General features: G+C 39.7%; 1 protein-coding gene across 5 annotated transcripts in view; it reads right to left on the bottom strand.

Annotated features, from left to right (window-relative positions):
• The window catches only part of BICD1 (BICD cargo adaptor 1), a 209,781-nt gene extending 199,362 nt beyond the window's left edge, over positions 1–10,419 (bottom strand). For all 5 annotated transcript variants that reach the window (XM_059935619.1, XM_059935614.1, XM_059935615.1 and 2 more), the window contains exon 1: positions 10,192–10,419. In XM_059935619.1, coding sequence (XP_059791602.1) covers positions 10,192–10,404 — 213 coding nt within the window. In that variant the 5' untranslated portion in view covers positions 10,405–10,419. The remainder of the gene's footprint in view (positions 1–10,191) is intronic.
• Between the last annotated feature and the right edge of the window lie 14,979 nt (positions 10,420–25,398).

Raw genomic sequence — 25,398 nt, 5'->3', positions numbered from 1 at the left:
CAAATAATAGCTCATATTACCCCGAACACTTCAATGTGACTTGCAAAGATATAATATTTATTTGGCTAAAATGAAAAAAGCACATAAAACTTGATTGGAAATAACTGCAGTGACTAAGAAGACCTGAGAACTCTCTTAAAAAAGGATAAGAATGCACAGTGATTAAGAATCCGCCTTCCAATGCAGGGCACGCAGGTTCAATTCCTGGTCAGGGAACTAGATCTCACACACATGTCACAACTAAGGAGCACATGTGTCACAACTAAAGGAGCCGGCAAGCCACACTAAGGAGCCCTCGAGCCTCAACTAAGGAGCCCGCCTTCCGCAACTAAGACCCAGCGCAACCAAAATAAATAAATAAATTTCTTTTAAAAAGGGTCCTAGTTCTAAATTATTTTAAAATATTAATAAAAGGGGTTATTGTTGTTCAGATAATTAGAATGAGATCATTAAACCATAATTAATTGTGAATCACCAACACTAAGAACATTTATCAACTTAAAAATATAATCCAAAGGGCCAACAATTTAAAAGCATTTATAATTAGTTTTCAAGTGTGTTATATCCCTTTTTCTCTCCCTCTAGTGGTTGCTTTTTCTTCCTAATTATATTTCCTTGAGGTTTTGAGCTTAAAGGCTCTGCACACATGCCAGCATTAGCAGAAAGAATGTCAGATTATGATTTAAAGGAGGGAAAATGGCCATGTATGCCAAAAAGATAATCTGTAAGATGGTAGTACCTTCAGCTCATCAAAAGAAGCCATGTACAAGGTTAAACTTACCCTGTCGCCATCTAATTACCTCACATGGAGGTCAACTTCAAAAAATGTCCTAAAACTATCTAGAGAATGGCAATCAGTGAGGCTTATCAACAAAGCACATTCATGTTATAATATAAACCTCTTTCAATTTCAAAAGTTGATGGCTAAGAGCTCTTCAGCAGTGGCATTTGATTCCACATTAGTCTGCAGTATGCCAGAGACAAACAAAGACCCATCATTCTGAACCTTCTATTTACAGACCCACACCAAACTGTGCAACAAAACATTCTTAAGGAAATTGCTACTGTTACTGTGTACTTCCCATAAATGTAAACAGGTTTCTTTTTTTCATTTCTAAATATAAAGATAGAAACACAGCAGATAAATACTACATTTTAGTGTAGTGCTTTTTCTCCATAAAATAATATTTGAAAACAGTAAGCATGTATAACCAAAAGAACAAGTGAAAATAACCCCAGAAGTTAAAGATCAATCCATCAAAGCAATTCTTTTCTAATATTCTACTTATGAATTTGTAAAGCTGGCATAAACAACTGCAAACAGAATAGAGCAACAAAACAGACACAACAAAGGAGACAAATAACTTTTAAAGGAAACTTCAAACAACGCTGAAGGATCAAAACTTATACACTTTTAGCATGCATCTTAATTGTCTAACATAGTTAAGTTTTTTTGTTTGTTTGTTTTAACATCTTTATTGGAGTATAATTGCTTTACAATGGTGTGTTAGTTTCTGCTTTATAACAAAGTGAATCAGTTATACATATACATATATCCCCATACCTCTTCCCTCTTGCGTCTGTCTCCCTCCCTCCCACCCTCCCTATTCCACCCCTCTAGGTGGTCACAAAGCACCGAGCAGATCTCCCTGTGCTATGTGGCTGCTTCCCACTAGCTATCTATTTTATGTTTTAACATAGTTAAGTTTTTGATGACATTTGTTGGTTTTCTGAAAGGCTTTCCGAGTGTCTTCATTTATAGAAAACAGAGAAGTACAAAGACTGTGCCACTGAGGTTTACATACCTCATGGCTCATGACTTCCCAGCTTTTCTTACCAAACACTTCTATTCCTATAGAGTCATTTACTCCTAGAGTTGGAAGTTTCTAGGAGAGAGGCTCTCAGCCCTGGTTGCACCTATGAGGGGAGTGGGGTTAATATACTGAAGCCCCTCTCCACCTCCAAAGACTGATTGAACTGTCTCAGGGTGGGGTCCAGGCAGCAGTATTTTTATAAATCACCCAGCTGATCCTAATGAGTAATCTGTATTGAAAGTCACCTCTTCAAAAAGAAGACCTCAGGGGGATCTAGGCTCTGCACAAATACTTCTGATGTCGAGTTCCAAAATCTCATTTGAAGAATCTAAAGGCAATACACTACTTTATGGATGGTCATTTCTCAAACGAATGGTGATTTTTTTTAAATTTTCCTTTTTTTTATTAAGGTATAATTGATTTACAATATTATATTAGTTCTCAGGTGTATAACATAGTGATTCAAAACTTTTATAGATTATACTCCATTTAAAGTTATTATAAAATATTGGCTATATTCCCTGTGCTGTACAATATATTCTTGTAGCTTATTTTTTTTATACATAGTAGTTTGTACTTCTTAATCCCTATCCCTGTCTAGCCCCTCCCCACTTCTTTCTCTCCACTAGTAACCACTAGTTTGTACTCTATACCTGTGAGTCTGTTTCTGTTTTGATACATTCATTTATTTTATTTTTTAGATTCCACATATAAATGATAACATTCAGTATCTGTCTTTCTCTGTCTGACTTATTTCACTAAGCATAATACCCTTCAGGTCCATCCATGTTGTTGCAAACAGCAAAATTTCATTCTTTTTTATAGCTGAGTAGTAGTCCATTGTACCACATCTTCTTTATATGAATGGCTATTTTTACAGGGCATGGTCACCCACCATTTCCCCTAACAACTACCAACAGAGTTCCACAATCTTTGTACTTGTCCCTCTTCCTAAAAAATCACTTCCCTCAATCTCCACATGACTGGCTCATTCTCATCATTCAGGTCTGGAATCAAACGTCACCTCCTGGGAGAGGCTTTTCCTGATCATGCTTTCCCCAGCCAGCCCCCATCTCTTCACTCACGGCATTTCTCACATCTGACGTGTGTGTGTGCTTGCTGACTATCTCCCCATAAGCTCCATTCAGGCAGCTCCATTTTGTCTGTCTTCAGCAAGCAGCACAGTGTCAACATAGTAGCCACTCAGAAAAACTTTTGAATGAATAAATGAAACAGAACAAGAAGTAATGGACATGCCTCTGATGAAGGCTGTGTTTAAAAAAAAAATAAGTAATAGACAATCTAAAGCAAAAAAAAAAAAAAAAGAAAAAAAATTCTGATTGGTACATAATGTAAAATAGTTGACAATGCAGATTAAAAATATTGGACTAATAAAAATTATGGGTGGTTTTAATTTTCTTCATACCTTTGTGTACTTGATTGTCTTCAGTAAAAGTAAATTATCTTTACAATTACAACCAAAATAGTATAATAATAAAAATAATTTTTTATGAAAAGTTAAAAACAAAAAAACTCAACTGTCACAGGGCAAAGATGGGCTAACGTAATGAGGCCCAACTGCCTGCATCATCCTGGCTTCTCCCCAAGACCCAGCATGGACAGGATGTGGCCACACTGCAGGACCAGCTCTTGCCGGCCCTGGAAACCAGCCACCTATTACGGTGTCCACATAGGTCCGACACCAGCCAAGTAGACAAAGGAATCAAAATCGCTGCTCGTTCACCCATAAAACTTCCCATCTTTTCCCTTGGTATATCACAGGCCTGCCATGGGGCAACCAAACAAATCCCATCAGTTTCCTTCACACACACCTACACTAGTTTTCTCTCTCACAGGGCCACCCAAGCTACCCTGAGGGCAGACCCTGGGCCACCTCCCAACCCCTCGAAGTTTCCAGTGCCGACCACACTCCCTGAGGCTCTCTGGTTTTCTTCCCTAATCAGTCCCATTTGCTTCACGCTTGAAATGCCAGTGCCTTAAAAATACAGCCCTGTCCTAGAAATATCTGCATTTTGAAAGGATATACTATTAAATAAAAAATGTCACGTTATAGAGTAATACGTACGGCATGAGTCCATTTTTATAAAAACTAAAGAATAAGAACAACAAAGAAGCCTGCATATGGATTCATATGTTTAAAGTTATTTAAAGCAAGTATAAGAGAATACTCACCAAAGTATTAGCAATAGAGACAGAACTGGGAGGAGAGGAAGGGGAAACTATTTATTTGTCTCTGCTTTTACCCAACTGGGATTGTTGCCACAAATTGTCATAATTACACAACGGTAATTTTTAAAGAGCAATCAAACTCTTGTGGCCAAAAAAAGAAAGGTAAAAGTGCTAATGTACTCTCAAGTATCAGTCAGTGGGGGATAAGTGCTGTTGCTCCCAGCACCCCTAACCCTAGAGGTCTGCAAGGGCTGGTTTTCCTCACTGTGCCAGGCCAGCTTCTTGCCCATTGTTTATGAGTTTATACATCTCTTAATTCAGAATGCAAATGGGCTTCCCTGGTGGCGCAGTGGTTAAGAATCCGCCTGCCAATGCAGGGGACATGGGTTCAAGCCCCGGTCCGGGAAGATCCCACATGCCACGGAGCAACTAAGCCCATGCGTCACAACTACTGAGCCTGCACTCTAGAGCCCTCAAGCCACAACTACTGAGCCTGCGTGCCACAACTACTGAAGCCCGCACGCCTAGAGCCCATGCTCCACAACAAGAGAAGCCACCGCAATGAGAAGCCTGCGCACCACAAGGAAGAGTAGCCCCCGCTCACCGCAACTAGAGAAAGCCCGCGCACAGCAACGAAAACCCAACAGAGCCAAAAATAAATAAATAAAAAAATAAAAATTAAAAAAAAAAGAAAAAAAGAATGCAATCAAACTAACTGTGAAAACATCATTAAACTGTTCATATATTCCATATTCTGGAAATTAGGTTTGAATAAAATGACAACCAATTGCACAATTTATTCATTTGTTTTATTAAACTTAGAGTTGAGTATTTTAATTTATCATGCAACTTATGCCTCCCCTAAAAAGAAAACATGAACTTAAAAAACATATAACTCAGGCATCAACTTTACCCTCTGAAACTGCTCTTTCCCCCTAGAACCTTCCTTTGTGAATGGAACCACCTTCTAATCCATCCTGATATTCTCAAATCTACTCTCTTCCTCACATTCCACACCCAGTCACATCCAATACCGCGTTCCACCCTACACCTCCTAAACAGCCCTCAGGTTTGTCCTCCCCTCACTACCCCTACTGCCCCTGCACAGCTCCAATCCACCCTCTACGACCAATACCATGACCTTCTAAACTGCATGTTGACTGAGGTGTTTGAGCATCTCGGGGTAGTAAGGTGCAAAGAAAGTGGGCTTCTTCCTGAACCAGGTTTCACCACTTAGCTTTGTGGCCTTGAGAAGGACCCATAGCCTCTCTAAGACCAAGTTTTCTCTTCTGTATGATGCAAGCCATATCTACCTTGTAAAAGGATTGCTATAAGAATTACAGATAAGGCATGCAAAGTGCCTAGTCCTAAATGGGGCTGTATACATAGTTCAATGCTTTATTACTTTAACTATCTTCTTATCTGTAAAAAAAGGCAATAAGCCTCTGAGTTACTCTGAAGATTAAATGAGATAAAATGTAAGGCACCAAACACAGTTATTGTTTCCTTTCATTTCCTTTTAATGGTTCCCCATCCCCAAGACAAAATACGGCCACTGCCACTTTCCCAATTTCATCTCCTGCTACTTCTCCTTTAGCATAATGAATTTTTTTTTGTATTTTTTTTTTTTTGGCCATGCCATGCAGCATGCGGGATCTTCCCCGACCAGGGATCAAACCTGTGTCCCCTGCATTTGGGAGCACAGAGTCTTAATCACTGGAGAGCCAGGGAAGTCTAGCATAATGAATTAGGTACACAATCAGACTGCACCTCTTCATGCCTTTCTCTCCTTCAAAGCCATGTTTACAGGTAAAATCTTAGGTGTAAGAAAGTCTTTTCTATATATTTCAACATGCAAGTTAAATATCATATTTTCAAATTTGGAATGCAATATCCATAAAGTACAAGTGTATTTATGGGGAAGATAGGGAAGAATATTTGTAAGCATGAAATTCTGAAAAAAATCTTCAAACCATGGCTGCTGTACATGTTCATGCAAATATGATGAATGTGATGAGAGATTATAAAATCTTGCTAAATGGTATCTGAGAAATAACTTTGTCAGGGATGAAATCTTGAGTTGAAATAAAAAGGAAAAATGGTACAAGTTAGAGAAACTGGGTCCAAAAAAAATATAATTAAAGTGATTATGTTTGTTTGTTGAGTTGCTTATAAACACTTTCCAAAAGTATATGTCCATATACTTTAGATGTTTTAATTAATTTGATAATAAATGTGATAAGTATAACATGTCACATGTCTTCTTTAAAAACAACAAGAGATAAAAATACTAGCTTAGATAAATAAATTCAATATTAACTTTCTCTATGTTTATTCATAGACTGGAAAAGAAATATGGGGGTTTTTTCCCCATATGATTTTATGATTTAGAATTTACAAAGAGAAGAGAAACTAACAAGCTTTCTAAGCATAAGAGGAAAAAAACTAGTTCTGTTTAAAGATGAATTCAGGTAGTTAAATGGCTTTTGTCAGGTCCCTAATGTGACAATCTCTAAAAGTATGTAAATTCAGTACTTATTTCTTGAATGATTTAACTATAGTCCTGAAAAAGCATGAAGTTGGCTCTAAGAGGAAAAGCTGCTCTGTGTCCACAAAGTGCTTCCTCAGCAGCTGGTGTCTATCCTCAGCGTCAGGTTGAGAAAATGAGCAAGAAAATGTGTTGAAGATTCTTAGTAGACAGTCCACTGTAACCCAGCTGCAAAACTTTTCTAAAGTTGTCACATGGACATGTTTTCTAAAATGTTACCAGGAATGCTGAATCATTTCTTTCTAAGGGGATCTTTTAAAACTTTCCTACATTTTAAATTTAAAACATTTTTAAAGCAAAAAAACAAACCAAAACAAAAACCTTAAATTCTAGGTTTTGTTTTTTTTTTAATGAATGTTTATTTTTAAGTTTCAGATTATTGTAGAGCCATAACTCTTCTTCAAACACTATTTTGGCCTGGGTGACAGGCACAGTGCTGATTTACACACATCCCAAACATAAAATCAGCCAGGCCCTGAACATAACTGGGCATGGGTGTCCCCCAGGCCACTAAAAAGCAAGCATTATTCATGAAATCATAAAGCCGTGATTAAGTATTCTAGTGGACATGTGCTTTGTCCAGCTCCCCAAAGATAATGAAAAGGAGAACATTATGATGATGTCAGAAGTCATTCTTTTCACATCCTTAGTACTTTCCTTCCAAGTGTGTTCTTTCAGAATTACAGTAGTCATGCAGGCACAGGGCAGAGCCCTAATGATACGAGGCCAAGCCAAAGAGCAATCCAGACTTAGGGAAGAAAATAACTAGAAAAAAATTAATGAATTCATCATCTTGATGCTACACATCTTCAGCAATACTGCTCACCTGCATTATTGTCAGAGCTGTATACAGCCTGGGAGGGGGGGGCAGCAGCATTGCTGGGGGCTGCCTCTTGAAAACAACATGACCTTAAAGACTGAGCCGTGTCGCGACACTGCAAATTCCTAACGTCCAGCTTGGACTTAGCACAGTATTTTTCTGTTGACATTCCCATAAACTGGTCCAATTACTTTTAAATGAATCATATCTGTTGAAACAGCCTGGAAATAAACCAAAGATTTTATACTTGGTTTTACAGTATAGAGCAAGAACATCATTTCCTATATATACCTGCAAATGAACAAAACTTCCTTTTGAAAAATCAGAGCACTAACAAAACGCATTTTCCAAAAATGGCTTCTATATGATATCATCACTGCAATATCTTAGTTTGCACAATTATTTTGGATTTACTTTTCAAACAGGAAACATTACTGAGACTGATTTAGCTCATTTAAATAATACTCCCAACTAAAGTATACATCATGTTTAAAGGATCAAAATCACAGGTCTCACTATCAAATAATCAATATAATGATTTTTTATTACCTTAAAATACATTTTTATATAATTGTATAAGCCAGTTCATTGGGAACATAAAATTAAATTATATTTATGCTAAATGCAACTCAAAATACATATGTAAACAAGTATCATTTGGTGAAAATAATCCTGATAAACTTTTATTAACCTCCTGCTGTACAGAACAAAATATACCTCACTGTTTTATAGAAAAAAATTATAATTGGTATTTGCATTATTCTCTATTAAGAAAACACTGTTACACTATTCTTATGAAATACTTTTTGTCATTTTTCCTATTACTGCTGATGAAAGTAGTACAGGTAGTGTTTCATACTAAGCACTTCCTATACTTCTCAATTTTCTTAGTCTTTCTCCGACACTAACTAATATGGACTAGTGAATGCTTAATAAAGTATATCTTCTTCCAGTATAAATTTATTCTTTCATAAAATACTTATTGTATGCTCACTATGTGCTGGGCTTTGTGTTAAAGACTTTGGATGAAATATAAATTAAGACAGATTCCTTGCCTTAAGAGCTCATGGTCTAGTAAAGGCAAAAGACAATTGCATTAAGGTTTACTATGCACGATGAATACAATGACACAGAAAAACCCTTGTAGGGTTATTTGAATCAAGCAGGAAGGCAGGTTAACAGTTATAGTTATAGTTAATTTCATTAAATTAAGTCTACCACCTTTATCAAGGAGGTGTTAGCTAACACTGCCGGGTTTGTACTTCCTTGTCTTGGTAAAGCAGTGTTGATAAGTGTAGACAACATCAAAACATCTCTGAAAATTACCATCACCTTCCTGACTTCACAAGGTTTAGCATCACTGAATTTAAACATATCAGCTTAAGACCTAATCTAAGTTGGAAAATACCATTAAGTCCAGCTGTAGTTAATAGATGTGTACATGGTAAAACAAAACAAAACAACAACAACAACAACAAAATGAACTAGAAATGTACAGCCTAACGCACAAAAAATCAGATTTCTAGTTGGGGTTTTTACCATATGTTTATTTTTTGGCATCTAGGCATCAGAATAAAAATAAGACATACCTGAAACTATAAATGCTTACCATATTATGTACTAAATTAGAAGGCAAATTGATTAGATCTGTCATAAATCATGTTTTTTAAATATAATAGCACAAAACAAGACACCCCTTGAAAAACTGTTTGAGTACATTATAAGAATAAAAACGTGTTTGATTAACATTATATAGCAAATTAGAAATAACATTTTTAAATGCCAATATGCACCTAAAAATAAAGACATGCCACATAGAAAAGCGGTGTGTACATTTACATTTATGCTACCCATAGTACCCCAGGAACTGGGTAAAAGAGACTGAGTTCCTTCAACAATATGTATATTCTTCTAAATTTTTGATATTCACTACTTATTTTCTTCTAATACATTAGCCAGTCTTTAAAAGAAGCCAAATACCAAAAGATTAAAGAGGACAAGTGTTATATATACATGGCCCATTTGTGACATTCTGGTTTTATACATACAGTCATTTCAAACAGAAGAGCCTTACGTGAAATGCACGGCTACCCACGCATCTGATATATACCATTCTTTCACACCATTTGTAGGGGAATTAAATTTTCCCTGTTCAGGGTGATCTTATAAGACTTTGGGCATGGCCCACCCTCACTCAGAGGTGAAATCAAGGCAGCAGCAACACCCAGCAGTAGAGTTGTTTTTCTCCTGCTGCCCGATGACAAGAATAACTAAAGACAAGGAGAATGAAGATTGCTCAAGTCTTTGTCAAACGGGATTGGCAAGGAGTTCTCCTAATAACAGTTCCCAATCTCATCAAGGAGTGGTTATGTTCAGCAGAAGGCTGAGGTACCATAGGTTCTACAACCTGAAACCGTGGGTCCTCAACACAAACCCACTCATCGACTTTGTGGATTATGGGATTGTTACTGAAACCTGGACGTGATATAACAGCTGTTTTGAGAAGTTTGATTTATGCATTCCAACCCAGCTGAATGTCGCCTTAGAGTGCTGAGGCTTGAGGACTCTTAGGAATCTCCCTCCCGCACAGCCTGAACAGCCATCGCCTCCCAAATTCCAGCTTATACATTCATTTCCTGGGCAATTCCTCTCTTGGGGGTAAAACAATGGACTCTTTCAATCTTCTCTTATCTACAAAGAGCTCTAAGACGAAGAAACAGTCCTTCCAATAGCATCCTTTCCGACTTCTTTATAAATGATGAGTGGGAGTTGAGGAAGGGGGACCGGGCCGAGCAGGGAAGAGGTGACAGGCAACTCACCTCTTTCAGCTGCTCCAGCTCCTGTCTGAGGCTGTCATACTCAGCCTCCAGCTCGTCATACTGCTGTTTGAGGGTCAGCTTCTCTTCCAGTACCACCAGCCCGTACTCGGCCGCCTGGATCTTCTCGTGGGTCGTCTCCGTGAGCTCCTTGGTCAGCCTCTCTATCTCGGTCTTATAATGGTCCACAGTCTGCAATACCTCTTCCGCGGCCATAGCCCCGGCGGATAGAGGCAGGAGGGGGTAACGGGGTGGGGGAGATGGATGCAAAGCAGGCGGGGGAAGGGAAAAGGAACTAAGGAGGGAAGGATGAAAATGGAAAAGAAACGTGTGGCTGGATGTACGAGCAGAGCAATGCCCTGGTTGCCCCTCCGGCAGCCGCGGCTACAGCGCCCGAGAAACCGGCGAGAAACGCAACATGGAGAATGCTGGGGAGAGGATCAGGGGCGAGGCGGCAGCTGCTGCGGCATGTGTCCTCCGGGCCGGCCCCTGCGTGCGGTCAACAGCCGTGCGGCATGGCCAGGCTGCGGCGGCCGGAGGCGGCGAGGGGCTCCGATTCTGCTTATTCAGAGACGCACGGCCGCCATGTCTCCGGGCAGCGTCACTGCAGTCTCCTCGGGCCCCGCGCTCCGGCTCGCCGCGCCCGCCCGCTCCACCTGCTCCCTCCGGCCGCGCTGCAGCGGGTGTGGAATGATGCAGCGCCGGCCCTCTCCCTCCCTCCGCGCCTGGCCGGGGCTCCGAACGGGGGGCGGGGAGGCGGACGGAGTCGGCGCGGGGGGAGGGGGAGGGACCAGACGGAAACCTCCGGAGGCGCCTCCCGCCGGGCGGAACCGCGGGTGCGCGGGACCGATGCCGAGTCGACCGGACGCGCGCGGGGAGGGGCCCCGCGCGCTGGGAGGGACCCCCAGCCAGGCCTGGCCCGGCACGCCCGGCTCGCCGCCGGCAGGAGTTCCTCCCAGGGCTTTGGCCGGGTGGGCGTCGAGGCCCCGGAGAATGGCTTAGGCGCCCGGTTCTCTCACTGCGACGTGAGCCCAAGCTCAGGAAGCTGCCTGGAATCGGCGCCTTACTCAAAGAGAAGCAAACAGTAACTAACGCGCTCGGGGCCCGCGCATCCTCCTTCTCACCCCCTGGGCTCGCGGCATCCTTCCCTGGCCTTCTGCACCCAAACGCTGTGCTTCCAAAGCCTTCCAGACGCCCCCGCCCAACGCTCCCGCTTCCGCCCCTTCCGCCTCCTTCCTCTTCCCATCTCTCCCCTCCTTTCCCTACATGGCCTGGTTCACCTCACGCTCTCTCCAAATAACCTTATTACAGGACGGTCTTTGCTAAAGATTGCTTGCCCTCCCCCAAGCTTTCTGTGCCCAGCTTATCACAACATCACTACTCAGAAAAAGATCTCTATAATGCATGCACCCAGAAGCCTCTGGGTACAATTATTTCTTGCCCCAGTAGTTCTACTCTACGGATTCTTCAATAAAGGAAAACTGCATGAAATTCCCTCTATACAGTATCAACAGTACCCTACAATAAATATTCTTAAAATAATAAGAGCTAATAGTTCTGGAGCCCACGTGCTAAGCTTTCTTCGAAGTATGGTACATGCAATTTCTCCCATCCTAACAGCAACTCTTTGAGGTAGGAACCATTATCCTCAATTTACAGGTGGTGAAAGAAAGGCACAGGAAAGCTGAGCGATTTGCCCAAAGTCAGGCAACTCTTAACTGGTGAAGCCAAAATTTAACCATAACTCCACAGCCATAACCTGAATCATTATGTTGGCTTCACCTTCACTCATTACTAATACAAAACCAACAACTACGTATTATATGCTCGTAAAATGACCACTTTAATCAATGCAAAGAGTGATGATGAAGAGTCACAAAAGGAGATGAAGGCAAAGTCAGAATGAAAGAGAGTAAAGAATGAAGAAGAGATGAGAATAGAGGACAACCAAGAAGAAAGGAAGCAATAGGAGCAGAAAAAGAGCTATTTCTGTGTAACTAGTAGGCTGTAGGATCAATAGATCAAGGATCTGACCAGTTCCTTCCCTGTCTCCTGGTGGCACTTGTCATAGAGCTGTTTCTCAGTGGCCAAGAGGTGTTCAAACACACATACACACACACACACACACACACACATACACGCTCTTTCTGAGTTAGAATGCAGGACTCTCCCATCGTTGTGTCCAGGGTAAAGAAAAAAAAAAAGCAATGGTTGATGGTGTGGAAGAGCAAATGACAGTGTCCTTACAAAGCCTTGACTAATAGGTTCTCTGGATGTGATTTTCACTGTCTCCGAAAACAGACAAAAAAAGATTCCTTCCACGTGCTCTCAATTACAACAGAATATTCTCTTGTGATTGATCAAAAAGAGAGAGAGAGAGAAGGGAAGGGAAGGGAAGGGAAAGGGGGAAAGGAAGAAAGAAAACACCTGAAACTTTGGACCACCATGAATGCCATTCCACCTGTTCAGCTTTGCTCTCATTGCAGTTGAGAAGCCCCTCCCCACCCCTGTGTGCTCCTATAGTGCCCATTCTCTGTCACAATGATGAATGACCATGAACTGCTGAAGAGAAAGAGAGGAAGCCTGTAATTGCACTTAGCTAAACTGTCTTCTTCCCAGGATGCCCTGGAGGTCCCTCACTCCACAAAGTATAAGCAGCACCCTTCAAAGGGATCATAACACTTGGAGTAGATTGCTTGTGTCTCCCCTTCCTTTGGATAGAACTAAGAATGGAGTTTTCTTCTGTGACTTTTCTTTTTCTGAGTTTCCATTGCCACCCATCCCCTATGCCCCATCCTGCCCCATTTTTCTGAGTGATATATTTTTGTTAATATATTCAGCCTGACTTCATTCAAACATGTACACTATTTTAATACTTTAAGATTTTGTTTATTACAACTTTGATCCTTTCTATGTTCGTATTAAACTTGAAAAAAAAGTAAACATTTCCGTATACATCATACTCTTCCAGTACTGCACAGTTATATTTCTCTCTTTCTTCCTATATATGTCATACATATCATATATACACACATACATATGTGTATATAAATCAATGACAAGTATCTAGAAAATAATTTCTTAAATCATTCCTAGGAGCAGGGTTCCCTCATATTTCTTTATCCTAGCAGCCTCCAATCATTTATGCAACATTCTAACAAATATTTAGGGAAAAATTGTATTGTGGTCTAGTACCTCAAAGCAACTTTTCACCAACTTTGTCAGCATGAATATTGCTTTCTCTTGTTCTCATTCATTCATTAAACCAATGTTTATTAAGTACCCACTATGTCCTAGGTACAACAGTAGGCGTTGTGAAATCAATGACCAATAAGATGTCAGTGCTCAAGGATCCCTGACTCATGGAGCTTATGTTCTGGGAGGGACAGACAATAACATGAATAAAAAACAGACAGCAACAACAAAAAAGACAAATTAATACAATAATTCCAAATTGTGACACTGACAGGCAGGATACAGCATAGTGGTTAAGAGCACAAGCTTAGTCTGCTTGGATCAAATCCCAATTTGCCACTTATTAATTGTGTGTGCCTCAGTTGCCTCATCCTTTTTTTTTTTAAATTTATTTATTTTTGGCTGCACCGGGTCTTAGTTGCAGCATGCAGCTTTTTTTTTTTTTTTTTTAGTTGCAGCATGTGGGCTTCTTAGTTGCAGCATGTGGACTCTTAGTTGCGGTATGCATGCGGGATCTAGTTCCCCAACCAGGGACCAGGGATCGAACCTGGGCCCCCTGCATTGGGAGTGTGGAGTCTTACCCACTGGACCACCAGTTGCCTCATTCTTAAAGAAGGGATAATAATTTAATCTACTAATGAGATTGTTGTGAATAGAATAGTATTTAACACCTAATAATCAGCATCTGTGTGTTTGTTTTTTAGAGTTTTTAAAGAAAAATAAGGATAAAATTGAGGTGGAAAAAAGAAATCACAGGATAATCAGTGGAGAGCTCTCTGAAGAAGTGATTTTATATTAGTATCTAAGAAACATGGAGGAATCAAATATGCAAAATGTAGAGGAATTGCTTTCTAAGGAGCAGGAACAGCATATGTAAAAACCTAAGGCAGAAAAGAGCTTGGTGAGTGCAAAAAATAAAAATCAGAGGCTGAGGCTGATTAAGCATAAGGGAGATGGCCTAAGACTACATTAGAGAAATAGGCAACACTGGAGACATACTCAGATACTGTGCCTACCTTGCAGTTTAGAATAGGGAATTTGGCTGTTGCACACCTGAAACTAATATAATGTTATATGTCAATTATATCTCAATTTAAAAAAAAAAGAATCTGGTCTTTCAAAGTGCAAACGATCACAGAGTAAAAAACTTTCCAAGGGAAATGAGTTTCACAACACACAGAAACAAGAAGAGACAAGATACCTCTGTGTAGCTTCTCAGCATGAACTAGAAAAATCTTTAAATAGCCCTACTAACGTAGGGCTATAACGTTAAGGTCAGCCTTAATGTCAGAAGAGCTGATAGGTCATGAGTTGTGATTTTGAGCCTCCCAGAAAGGACTTTTTAAATCCTCTGCCCTTCTTTCTAATCCCCCTCAATGATGTCTGAAACTTCTTTGGTAATAAATAAAGTCTATCATCTAATAATTAGAAATAAGTTTAAAAAGCAAAAAGTTAGTAAACTTAAACTTACAGTTATATTTGCTTTTTGTTTTTTCCTGATTCTGATAGAGTTACACCAAGGAAGGAACTGAATGGTTGAAAAGGAGAAGGCTAGGAACACTGAAGACAAATATCTGATTCACATTTGTGCCTAAGGTTGGCCTGGCACTCAACTCTTCAAGACTTGAATAGAATTCCTTAATTGCTTCTTTCTGCTAAAATATTGCCACTTCTCTTGGTTTTTGATGGCCCTGGAATTTATATAGAGATCCTGAATCTGTTCAGAAGATTTCCTTTGCCTAACAGCCAAAAAAAAAAAAAAAAAAAAAAAAGAGGAATTTGGGTTTTATTTCCAGCACAGTGGGAGGTTATTGGTTATTTAGTCAGGAATGAAATTATTTGATTTATACTTTAAAACTATCACTACTATGAGTAAATAAGTTTGGAGGTATCAAAAGATAGAAGTAGGGTCACTAGTTAGGAAGCTGTTGTGATTGTCCAGGAGAAAAAAAATGCTGACCTGTACTGAGGTGGTGGCAGTAGGAAAAAGGAGTGGATGGATTCAAGATATATTGGGAGAGGGGATGGAAAAAGTCTCAAGACTTGGCTGAAGATTGGATGTAGGATGGAGAGAAAAAAAAGGAATCATTAATAAACTCTGGGGCTTCCCTGGTGGCACAGTGGTTAAGAATCTGCCTGCCAATGCAGGGGACACATGTTCAAACCCTGGTCCAGGAAGATCCCACATGCCGCGGAGCAACTACAACTACTGAGCCTGAGCTCTAGAGCCTGCAAGCCACAACTACTGCGCCCACGTGCCACAACTACTGAAGCCCGCGCACCTAGAGCCCGTGCTCTGCAAAAAGAGAAGCCACGACAATGAGAAGCCCGCACACCGCAACGAAGAGTAGCCCTGGCTCACCGCAACTAGAGAAAGCCTGCGCACAGCAACGGAGACCCAACACAGCCAAAAATAAAAAATAAAATAAAATAAATAAAAAATTTAAAAAAATAAATAAACTCTAATTTTCTGACTTGGGCAGTTGGGATTATGGTTTGCCATTAGTTAGATGGGAAAGACTAGGAGGGAGTGTCTGGAGATTAAGAGTTCTATTTTGGACATATTAAGTTCAAGACAGTTTTGAGACATTTGAATAGAAATGTTAAGCAGAAAATTGGATGTAAGACCAGAATTAAGAAAGACTTCTTGGGAGGTTTAAACAATTCTCCTCTGGAAATCATTAGCATTACATGGTATTTAAAGCAAAGAAAATGAATGAGATTGTCTAGGGAAAGGGTGTAAATAGAGAAGAGAAGGCATCCAGGACATATCCCTGAGGAACCCCTAGTAAAGGTTGAATTGAAGAGGAAAAGCCTGCAGAGAAGGGACCAGTCAGTGTGAGTAGGAGGAGAACCAGGAGAGAAACATCTGAAGGGAACAAAAGAAGAGAAGGTTTGAGGGGTGAAAGAATAAGGACCAAGTCAATGCCATTGAGAGATCAAAGTCGAGTAAGATGTGGACACAGAAATGTCACTGAATTTGGAACACAGAAGAGGGTACTCTCTTTTTTTCTTTTCTTTCTTTTTTTTTTCAGTATAATACACTTTATTTTATTTCTTTAAATTTGGTTAAATTGAAGTATAGTTGATTCACAATTCTGTACAGAAAAATGATTCAGCTATACATATATTTGTTTAGATTCTTTTCCATTATAGGTTATTATAAGATATTGAATATAGTTCCCTGTGCTATACAGTAAATCCTTGTTGTTTATTTTATATATAATGGTGTGTATCTGTTAATCCCATACTCCTAATTGATCCCTCCCCCCCAAGTTTCCCCTTTGGTAACCATAAGTTTGTTTTCTATGTTTGTGAGTCTGTTTCTGTTTTGTATATATTAGATTCATTTGTATTATTTTTCAGATTCCACATATAAGTGATACCATATATTTGTCTTTCTCAGTCTGACTTACTTCACTCAGTATGATAATCTCTAGGTTCATCCATGTTGCTGCAAATGACATTTCATTCTTTTTTTATGGCTAAGTAATATTCCATTCTATTCTTCTTTATCCATTCATCTGTTGATGGACACTTAGGTTGTTTGCATGTCTTGGCTATTGTAAATAGTATTGCTATGAACATTGGGGTGCATGTAGTCTTTTCTGGTTTATTTTATGGTTTCCTTTGCTGTGCAAATACTTTTAAGTTTGATGAGGTTACATTTGTTTATTTTTGCTTTTATTTCTTTTGCCTTGGGAGACTGATATAAGAAAATATTGCTACAATTTATGTCAGAAAATGTTTTGCCTGTGTTCTCTTCTAGGAGTTTTATAGTATCTGGTCTTACATTTAGGTCTTTAAACAAATATTTTTGTATATAGTGTGAGGAAGTGTTCTAACTTCATTGATTTACATGAGGCAGTACAGCTTTCCCAACACCACTTGCTGAAGAGACTGTCTTTTCTCCATTGTATATTCTTGCCTCCTCTGTTGAAGATTAATTGACCATAGGTGTATGGGTTTATTTCTGGGCTCTCTATTCTGTTCCATTGATCTATAGGTCTGTTTTTGTGCCAATGCCATGCTGTTTTGATTACTGTAGCTTTGTAGTATTGTTGGAAGTCAGGGAGCCTTATTCCTCCAGCTTTGTTCTTTTTTCTTAGGATTGCTTTGGCAATTTTGAGTCTTTTGTTGTTCCATGTAAATTTCAATATTATGTGTTCTAGTTCTGTGGAAAATGTCATGGGTAATTTGCTGGGATTGAATTAAATGTGTAGATTGCTTTGGGTAGTATGGCCATTTTAACAATGTTAATTCTTCCAATCCAAGAGCATGGGATATCTTTCCATTTCTTTGAATCATCTTCAATTTCCTTCATCAATGTTTTATAGTTCTCAGATTATAGGTCTTTTAAAAAATTTTTTCCCAGAAATTTATTTTTTCTTCCAGTTTTTTTTTAAATTTATTTATTTATTTATTTATTTTTGGCTGTGTTGGGTCTTCTTTTCTGTGCAAGGGCTTTCTCTAGTTGTGGCAAGCGGGGTCCACTCTTCATCATGGTGCGCGGGCCTCTCACTATCGCGGCCTCTCTTATTGCAGAGCACAGGCTCCAGACGCGCAGGCTCAGCAGTTGTGGCTCATGGGCCTTGTTGCTCCGCAGCACGTGGGATCTTCCCAGACCAGGGCTCGAACCCGTGTCCCTGGCATTGGCAGGCAGATTCTCAACCACTGCGCCACCAGGGAAGCCCTTTCTTCCAGTTTTATTGAAATAACATTGATATACAGCACTGTATAAGTTTAAGGTGTACAGCATAATTGTTTGACTTACATACCTCATGAAGTGATTAACACAATAAGTTTAGTGAATATCCACCATCTCATATAGAAACAAAATTTAATAAATAGAAAAAACATTTTTTTCTTGAAATGAGAACTCTTAAGATTTACTCTCTTAACAACTTTCATATATAACATACAGCAGTGTTGATTGTATTTATCATGTTGCACGTTACATCCCTCGAATGTGCATGTTCTTGACAAGAGTAGCTGGTGTGGAACAGAGGGTGAAAACCAGATTGTAGTAGATTAAAGCATGAAGAGAAGTTTCAGATGTGGAGACAGCCTGAGCAGACAACTCCATGACTGCAGAAACAATGGAGGGGAAAACATACAATAAGATGGTGGATCTGTGGTACATTGGAATGCTCTACTATGAACTGCTGGTGGGAAATCCACTCTTCAAAAGCACCTCACTCACTGAGACCTCCAAATGCATACTAAAGGTAGATGTGAGTTTTCCCCCATCAATGCCTTCTGAAGCCAGGACTTGATTTTCAAGCAGCTCAAATACTAACCTTCTGGGAGGCTGCCCTTGGACCAGATCCTGGAGCAACCCTCGGTCCAGGCCCACTCCCAGAAGATGCTGCCTCCGTCTGCTCACATGGCTTCCTGAGGCCCGTCTGCTCTGTTTTGTGTGTTTATTCAGGGAGCTCGCCCAGCTCTGCTACCTCATCTTTTGTCTCTTCTAAGATGCATGATGCTAATTAATAAAAGCTGGAGTATTTTGTGTCAGGGGGAAAAAAACAGCCACATAGCTGTCCTCTCCCTGTTTTATATCTTCAAAATCAGTGGCGATCAGATTCTCTGGGTTTGTTTCTTAGCCACAACCTGTATAATTGTCATCTTCCCACCAGAAAGGCACTGGTAATCTCATAGCACTCAATTTAATTTTAGTTGGGATTGCATTTTTCCACCTGTTTTTTGCTTTACTTTCTAAATGATGTTTTCTTCGAAATTCTTGATTTTTACCATTTTTGCTATCAGCATTTGCCTATTTTGGGGACAATCTCACCTCATTAATTCTTTCTTCATTATTAAATCTACCCTCTGTTTATTTTGGCTGGAAAGAACCAGAAGAATTTGCAGCACACTGCAGCACACAGGCTAATATAACTTATTCTTTCATTAAAAGAAGACTAAAAAATTCTGATTACCAGGTATTATTTCTTTAGAATTTGTCCACTGACCAGCCTTGATTTTCTTGATCTGAGGCAATGTTCTGAGTCACCTGTTTCAGAATACCAATTCCTCTTTATTATAAAGTTTATTTTGAGGACCATTTTAGTGAGCAAAACTATATGCTACCCAACGTAACCAAAAATAAATAAATAAATAAATAAATAATTTTAAAAAAAACCTGTATGCTAGCAGTTAAAGTGATAAATACATCTAAGGTTTTACAAGGTTCTATGGATCAAAGAATTATAAAGATTGTTTTTGAATAAATTGTTGTCACCCAGCTGAGTCAAAAAGCCCAGCCAAAGTTAAAAATCATGAATTTATAGAGACATTAAAAGCCACATAGTTTTATGGCTTTTTTCAGAAGACCAAGTGTAAGAGTAGAGATGGCAGTAGTTGTATCAATTTAAGATTAGAGTTTTCTCAGTGAGTGTGTAAGAGGACTAGGAGATAAGGAAATTGAGGATATTAATGAAAAGACAGCTGATGAGTTAAATCATGGCATATGGCCAACTGCTACCTGTCTTTCAACATCTATTCCCTTCTTCTATAATGATTGCATCTCCAATTTCTTGCTGTGTGCATGGTCATGTAATAAATGTGGCCATTTAAGTTAGTACATTAAGTAACTTGCCAGTGACTAGGATCTGGCTAACTGGGTTTAAAAAGTGTGTACAACTGCCAGTAAGTGTCCTTCACCCCTTCCCTTTCTCTTCCTTTTAGTGTCATATCTAAGAATCCATTACCAAATCAAAGGTGGTGAAGATTTAGACCAATGTTTTATTCTAAGCATTTTAATAGTTTTAGCTCTTATATTTAGGTCTTTGTGTTGCAGGAAGAGGGACTCCTTCCAGGGCCCAAGAGTAGGCTCTTGTCTAACACTCAGAAATTAATTGTCCAAGGAGACACACGTGCTGACAAAGCAAGAGACTTTATTGGGAAGGGGCACCCGGGTGGAGAGCAGCAGGGTAAGGGAACCCAGGAGAACTGCTCTGCCATGTGGCTCGCAGTTTCAGATTTTATGGTAATGGTGTTAGTTTCTGGTGTGTCTCTGGCCAGTAACTCTGACTCAGGGTCCTTCCTGGTGGTGAATGCATCACTCAGCCAAGATGGATTCCAGCAAGAAGGATTCTGGGAGGTTGGTAGGACATATGGACTGGCATCTCCCCTCTCCTTTTGACCTTTCCCGAATTCTTCCAGTTGGTGGTAGCTTGTTAGTTCCTCATTCCTTACCAGGACCTCCTGTTGTTAAGGTAACTCGTGCAAGTGTCTACTATCTTGCCTGGCTAAGGCGGGCGGTTTTGGTCCCCTAACATTTGATCCATTTTGAACTTAATATTCATATATTGAGTGAGGTAAGCGTATGATTTCATCTTTTCTATCCATTTGTCTTAGCAACTTGTTAAAAACGATTTTTTCCCCATTGAATGGTCTTGGCACTCTTGTCAAAAATCAGTTGACTATAGACATACGGGTTTATTTCTAAACTCTCAATTCTATGCCATTGGATTATATGTCTATTCTTATGCCAGTACCATGGTGTCTTGATTATTGCTGCTCTATAGTAAATTTTGAAATGAGAAATGTGTCATATTGTGACTTATAATAAGAAATATATATTTGGTTGTCCCTTTTTTTGGCACAGAGCTCTTTAAACCCTTGGAATTTCCTAAGTGATAAGAACAGTGGGAGCATCTTTTGTTATAGTATTTAGTCTTAGTTCCTGAATAGCTCCAGATCCATAAAGGTGAAAGAGTGTCTTGTTATTCATAACAAGCCTTTTTCAACCACATCTGAGTTTATGTTAATGAGGTAGGTGACTTTTGAAGTGTTCCTAAGGAGGGGGCTGGTTGCTAAGGGGACCAATCAAAATTAGAGAGTTGAAACTTTCAGCCCCACCTCCCCACCTCCGAGGAGGAGAGAAGGATTGGAAGTTGAATCAATCACTGTTGGTCAATGATTTAATCAATCATGCCTATGTAATGAATCCTCCATAAAAACCCAAAAGGGTATGGCTGAGGAAGCTTCTGGGCTGGTGAACACATCCATGTGCCGGGAAGGTAACACACCCCAACTCCATGAGGACAGAAGCTCCTGTGTTAGAGACGCTTTCAGATCTTGCCCTATGTAGCTCTTCATCTGACTGTTTATCTGTATCCTTTCTTATATCCTTTTAGTAAATCAGTAATCTAGTAAGTAAACTGTTTTCTTAAATTCTGTGAGCTGCTCTAACAAACTAATCCAAACCAAAGACTGGGATGTGGGAACATCTGATTTATAGCTGGTGGTGAAACCAAGCAGGACCATGTCCCCTATTTCTTGTTTGTAGGAAAAAGGTTTCAGCCTCCTAGACCTTCTGTGAGTTCCAAAGGACAGATGCAAACAGTTTGATAAAACAGAGCCCTAGTTCCTCCTCAAGGGATATACATAACAATCTGACACACATCTCTGAGTTCTTCTACAGGAACTGAGGCCCCCACCCAGGTGGAGGATGGGAACTTCAGGCTGAGCATAAGTACGTGGACCCCAGATTGGTCAGAACCAGAAGGCTGAGGACTGAGATTCCTGGAACACCACCCTGTTACCTCACCACCAATCAATCAAAAGCAGGTCACATACCCTGCAGCCCTCACCCCAAATTTGCCTTTAAAAGTTCTTCCTGAAACCCATTGGAGAGTTCAGTCTTTGGAGCACTAGTGGCCCATTATCCTTGGTTGGTCCTTGCAATAAACCTTTCTCTGCTCCAAACTGACGTTTCAGTTTGTTTGGCCTCACGGTGCATCGGGTACATGAACTTTGGTTCAGCAACAGTGGGAAGCATGGGTAACAACCTAGACTTTCAATTGGTGTCTGAAATGAGGGGCAGAGAGGACAGTTTTATGGAACCGAGCCTTTAACCTCTGGGATCTGATACTATCTCCTGGTAGGTAGTGTCAGAATTGAGTTAAGTTGTAGGACACCCAGCTGGTGTTGCAGAATTGCTTGATGTATGGAAAACTGACACATCTGGTGTCAGGAGTGCAGTAGTATGGTGGTAATGTGAGGGTAAAGGAGACACACTGGAGGAGGAGTGTTTCTCTTTATAGTGTGAGTCCTGTAATATAACTTTTTGCCAGATAGCCTGAGGTCCCACGTATATTAGAGGGTAGATGAAGCTAAAAGGTCACAGCATGTACTGAGTATTAAAAGGTTAAAAGGTTATGGTGACTTAGTCTCACACACTAACATGTTCTGGGGGGAGAATTAGTATTTCCTGGTTAGCATACTACCCCAAATCCTGGGAATAAGAAGTTTGATTCCCCAACATGAAACCATCAACCTTCTTTCTTAGGTAAATAGATAGACCTGACTTTAATCCTTAGTCATCTTCCTTCCAAGCTCTTTGATCTTGTACAAGGTATTTACCCGCTCCAAGCCTCAATTTTTCTCCTCTATACATAGGAATGAGTATACTTCCTTCATAGAGTGGTTACGAGGTTTATGAGTGGTAATTTCTTTTTCCTTCCCAAGACCCTCCTTCTTACAGTAGAACAATATTCATCAAGAATTTAGAGATTAAGGGACAAAAACAAAGGCAAAGATAAAATGTTTATAGATGGGAAACTGCATGTGCTTCTTATGTGGTAACTATTATGGATGTCATTAAACTATAAGAAGGCTTATATTGGAGATTTCGGATTTAATATGCAGCAGAATTTGTGTGGAAGCCGAAATAGCCCAGCAAGATTACCTAAAATGAAGATGAGGGCTGAGAATGGATCCTGGGCAACACACATATTTACAGGGCAGGAGGGGAAGCTAGGTGGAATCCTTGAAGGAGGTGTAGTTTTTTCCAGTACGCTGTGTCCTCTGTGTGTGTGTGTTCACGTGCACATGTGTAGGCACTATTAAAATAATCTCAAGCTTGTCTAGTTTAACCTTTTCTCTCTAGATATAGGAGCTTCCCCCCTTCACCCACCCCCCTCCTGTAGTGATGTCCTAGGGCATGTTTACAGAGGATGCTCATACAGGGTAATGAATGAGGGAGTCAGCAATGCCTTGTGGTGAGGCAATTATCAATTTAATGCAAGTTCAGGAAGGAGCAATACCTCTATATCTCTAAGAAGAAACTGGTGTAGACCCTAGGGTGCTGGTGAGCATGTGTTTGTTCAAGTGCAGGTCTATCTGATGGGATATCAGGGCTCAGTAACCAACCTCTCCTGAGCACAGAAATCTCCTAGCCCTGGACCTTCACTTCGTGGGCAACTTCAGAGATCAGCTTCTAGGTTTCTGAAGGCCCCTCTGGAAATCTTGCTTATTGCTACCCTTCTCCATAATCTGTTTCCTCCACGTTGTCATTATGCCTCCCTCCATTTTCTCCTGCACCCCAAATAAATCAAATCAAATTAATATCTGTCTTCTTCATTCCCCTTGGTTTGATGATAAATCAAACCTAGGACCCAAGCAATTAGGAACTGAAACTAGTGCCTCATTCTGAGATATTCCAATCCAACTAGAAAGTGTCTTCCATTCTTCTATTGCAATAAATAAGAGGAAAAAAAAGATTCTATATTAAGAAAAACTGAATACTCTTATCTTGCTACTATATTTTTTAAACACTGTTGAGATCATATGCTATACATAGTTTTGTAACCTGCTTTATTTATTATCAAAATACTTCCTAAGCATCATCTTTAAAACCTGCATAATTGACCATTGCATATTGTAATATTTTTTTAACCATTCCTACTCCAATCCAGTGGTCCTAACGCAAATAAAAACTGTATGACAAAATAGGTACTAAATTCTAGGTACTTGTTGAAAAGTACAGTCTGAATTTCAGGACTTTGATAAGTCACATTTATCAAAGAGGGGATTATTTAAAGACTATCAGCCCATTCACTCGCAGGTACTCTATAATCTTTAGACCAGTACAGAACAAGATGCCTGGCCCGCATCCTGCTTGCCTGTTACCACGTTTTGATGTTGGGTCATGAGGCCCTATGAGAAAAGTCTCTGGTGGGAGACTCAACCCACCAGAAGTGGTTGTCTTGTCTACACAAGGATGCTGTTGAGGTCATTAGCCATGACCTTACATACTGTCTCTTTTTATGAGAACCTTCTGTGTTCTGTGGAATAAATCTGCGTCTGTTCTTATTACCAAGAATAGTTGGTATTCTCTGGAGAAATTGATCTGCTTTTATTTCATGAGTACTGTGAATTGTATAACTGATCAGATTTTCCTTTATCCAAAGCTGCTAGAAAGCATCTAGGCAAATTTGTGACCTTCTTTTAGCAAGTGTATAAGTTGCATAATATGTATTTTCAGCCTCATTCCTAGCGCTGTTTTAGTCTCCACCATTGTTTATTCTTTCTTCTATGGAAGTTTTGAAATTATCTTGTTCACTATATAACTCTGCCTGCTGCCTTAAGTCTTTTCTAGAACAAGGCAGTAGATCATAGTGGTTCAGGGTCTGGTTCTAGAGCTGGAGCCACTTCCTGTCTGTGTGCCCTTGGGCAAGTAAGCTACTTACCTTCTCTGTACTTCAGTTTCTTATTTGTAGGAAAGGAATAATAGTGTCCGCCTTGTAGAGCTCTGATGAAGACTAAATGACAAAATAAATGCAAAGACCTCAGATTTGTCCTTAGCTCACTGTCAAGTGCTTAAAAGAAACTGTAAACAACTTAAGAAAAATTATTATAATCATTCTCCTATTATTGGAGTTTTACCTTATACAGAACTTATTCCAAGTGAAATTACTGGGTCAAAGAGCATGCATGTTTTGAAGGCTGTGTGCTAAATTTCACATCAATTGAAGTGGAAGAAGCTTCAATTTTACCATACTTTTATCAGTGCTGAGTACTATTATTTTAAAAAATCCTTGCTGATTTAACAGGCAAAGAAAGAGTATCATCTTATTGTCATTTCAATCTACATTTTGTTGATAACTAATGAGAATGAACATTTTGACCAAAACTACTACGTTTATTTATTTATCATTTATATTTCTTCTCTCTCTTTTCATCTTTTGCAATTTTCTTATTGAGGTCTTTGTATTTGTCTTTTTTTCT

The sequence above is a fragment of the Balaenoptera ricei genome, chromosome 10, assembly GCF_028023285.1.
Source record: "Balaenoptera ricei isolate mBalRic1 chromosome 10, mBalRic1.hap2, whole genome shotgun sequence".
Taxonomy (NCBI): Eukaryota; Metazoa; Chordata; class Mammalia; order Artiodactyla; family Balaenopteridae; genus Balaenoptera; species Balaenoptera ricei.
Note: the sequence above shows the minus strand (reverse complement) of the source record. Positions and strands in the feature narration are given on the sequence as shown.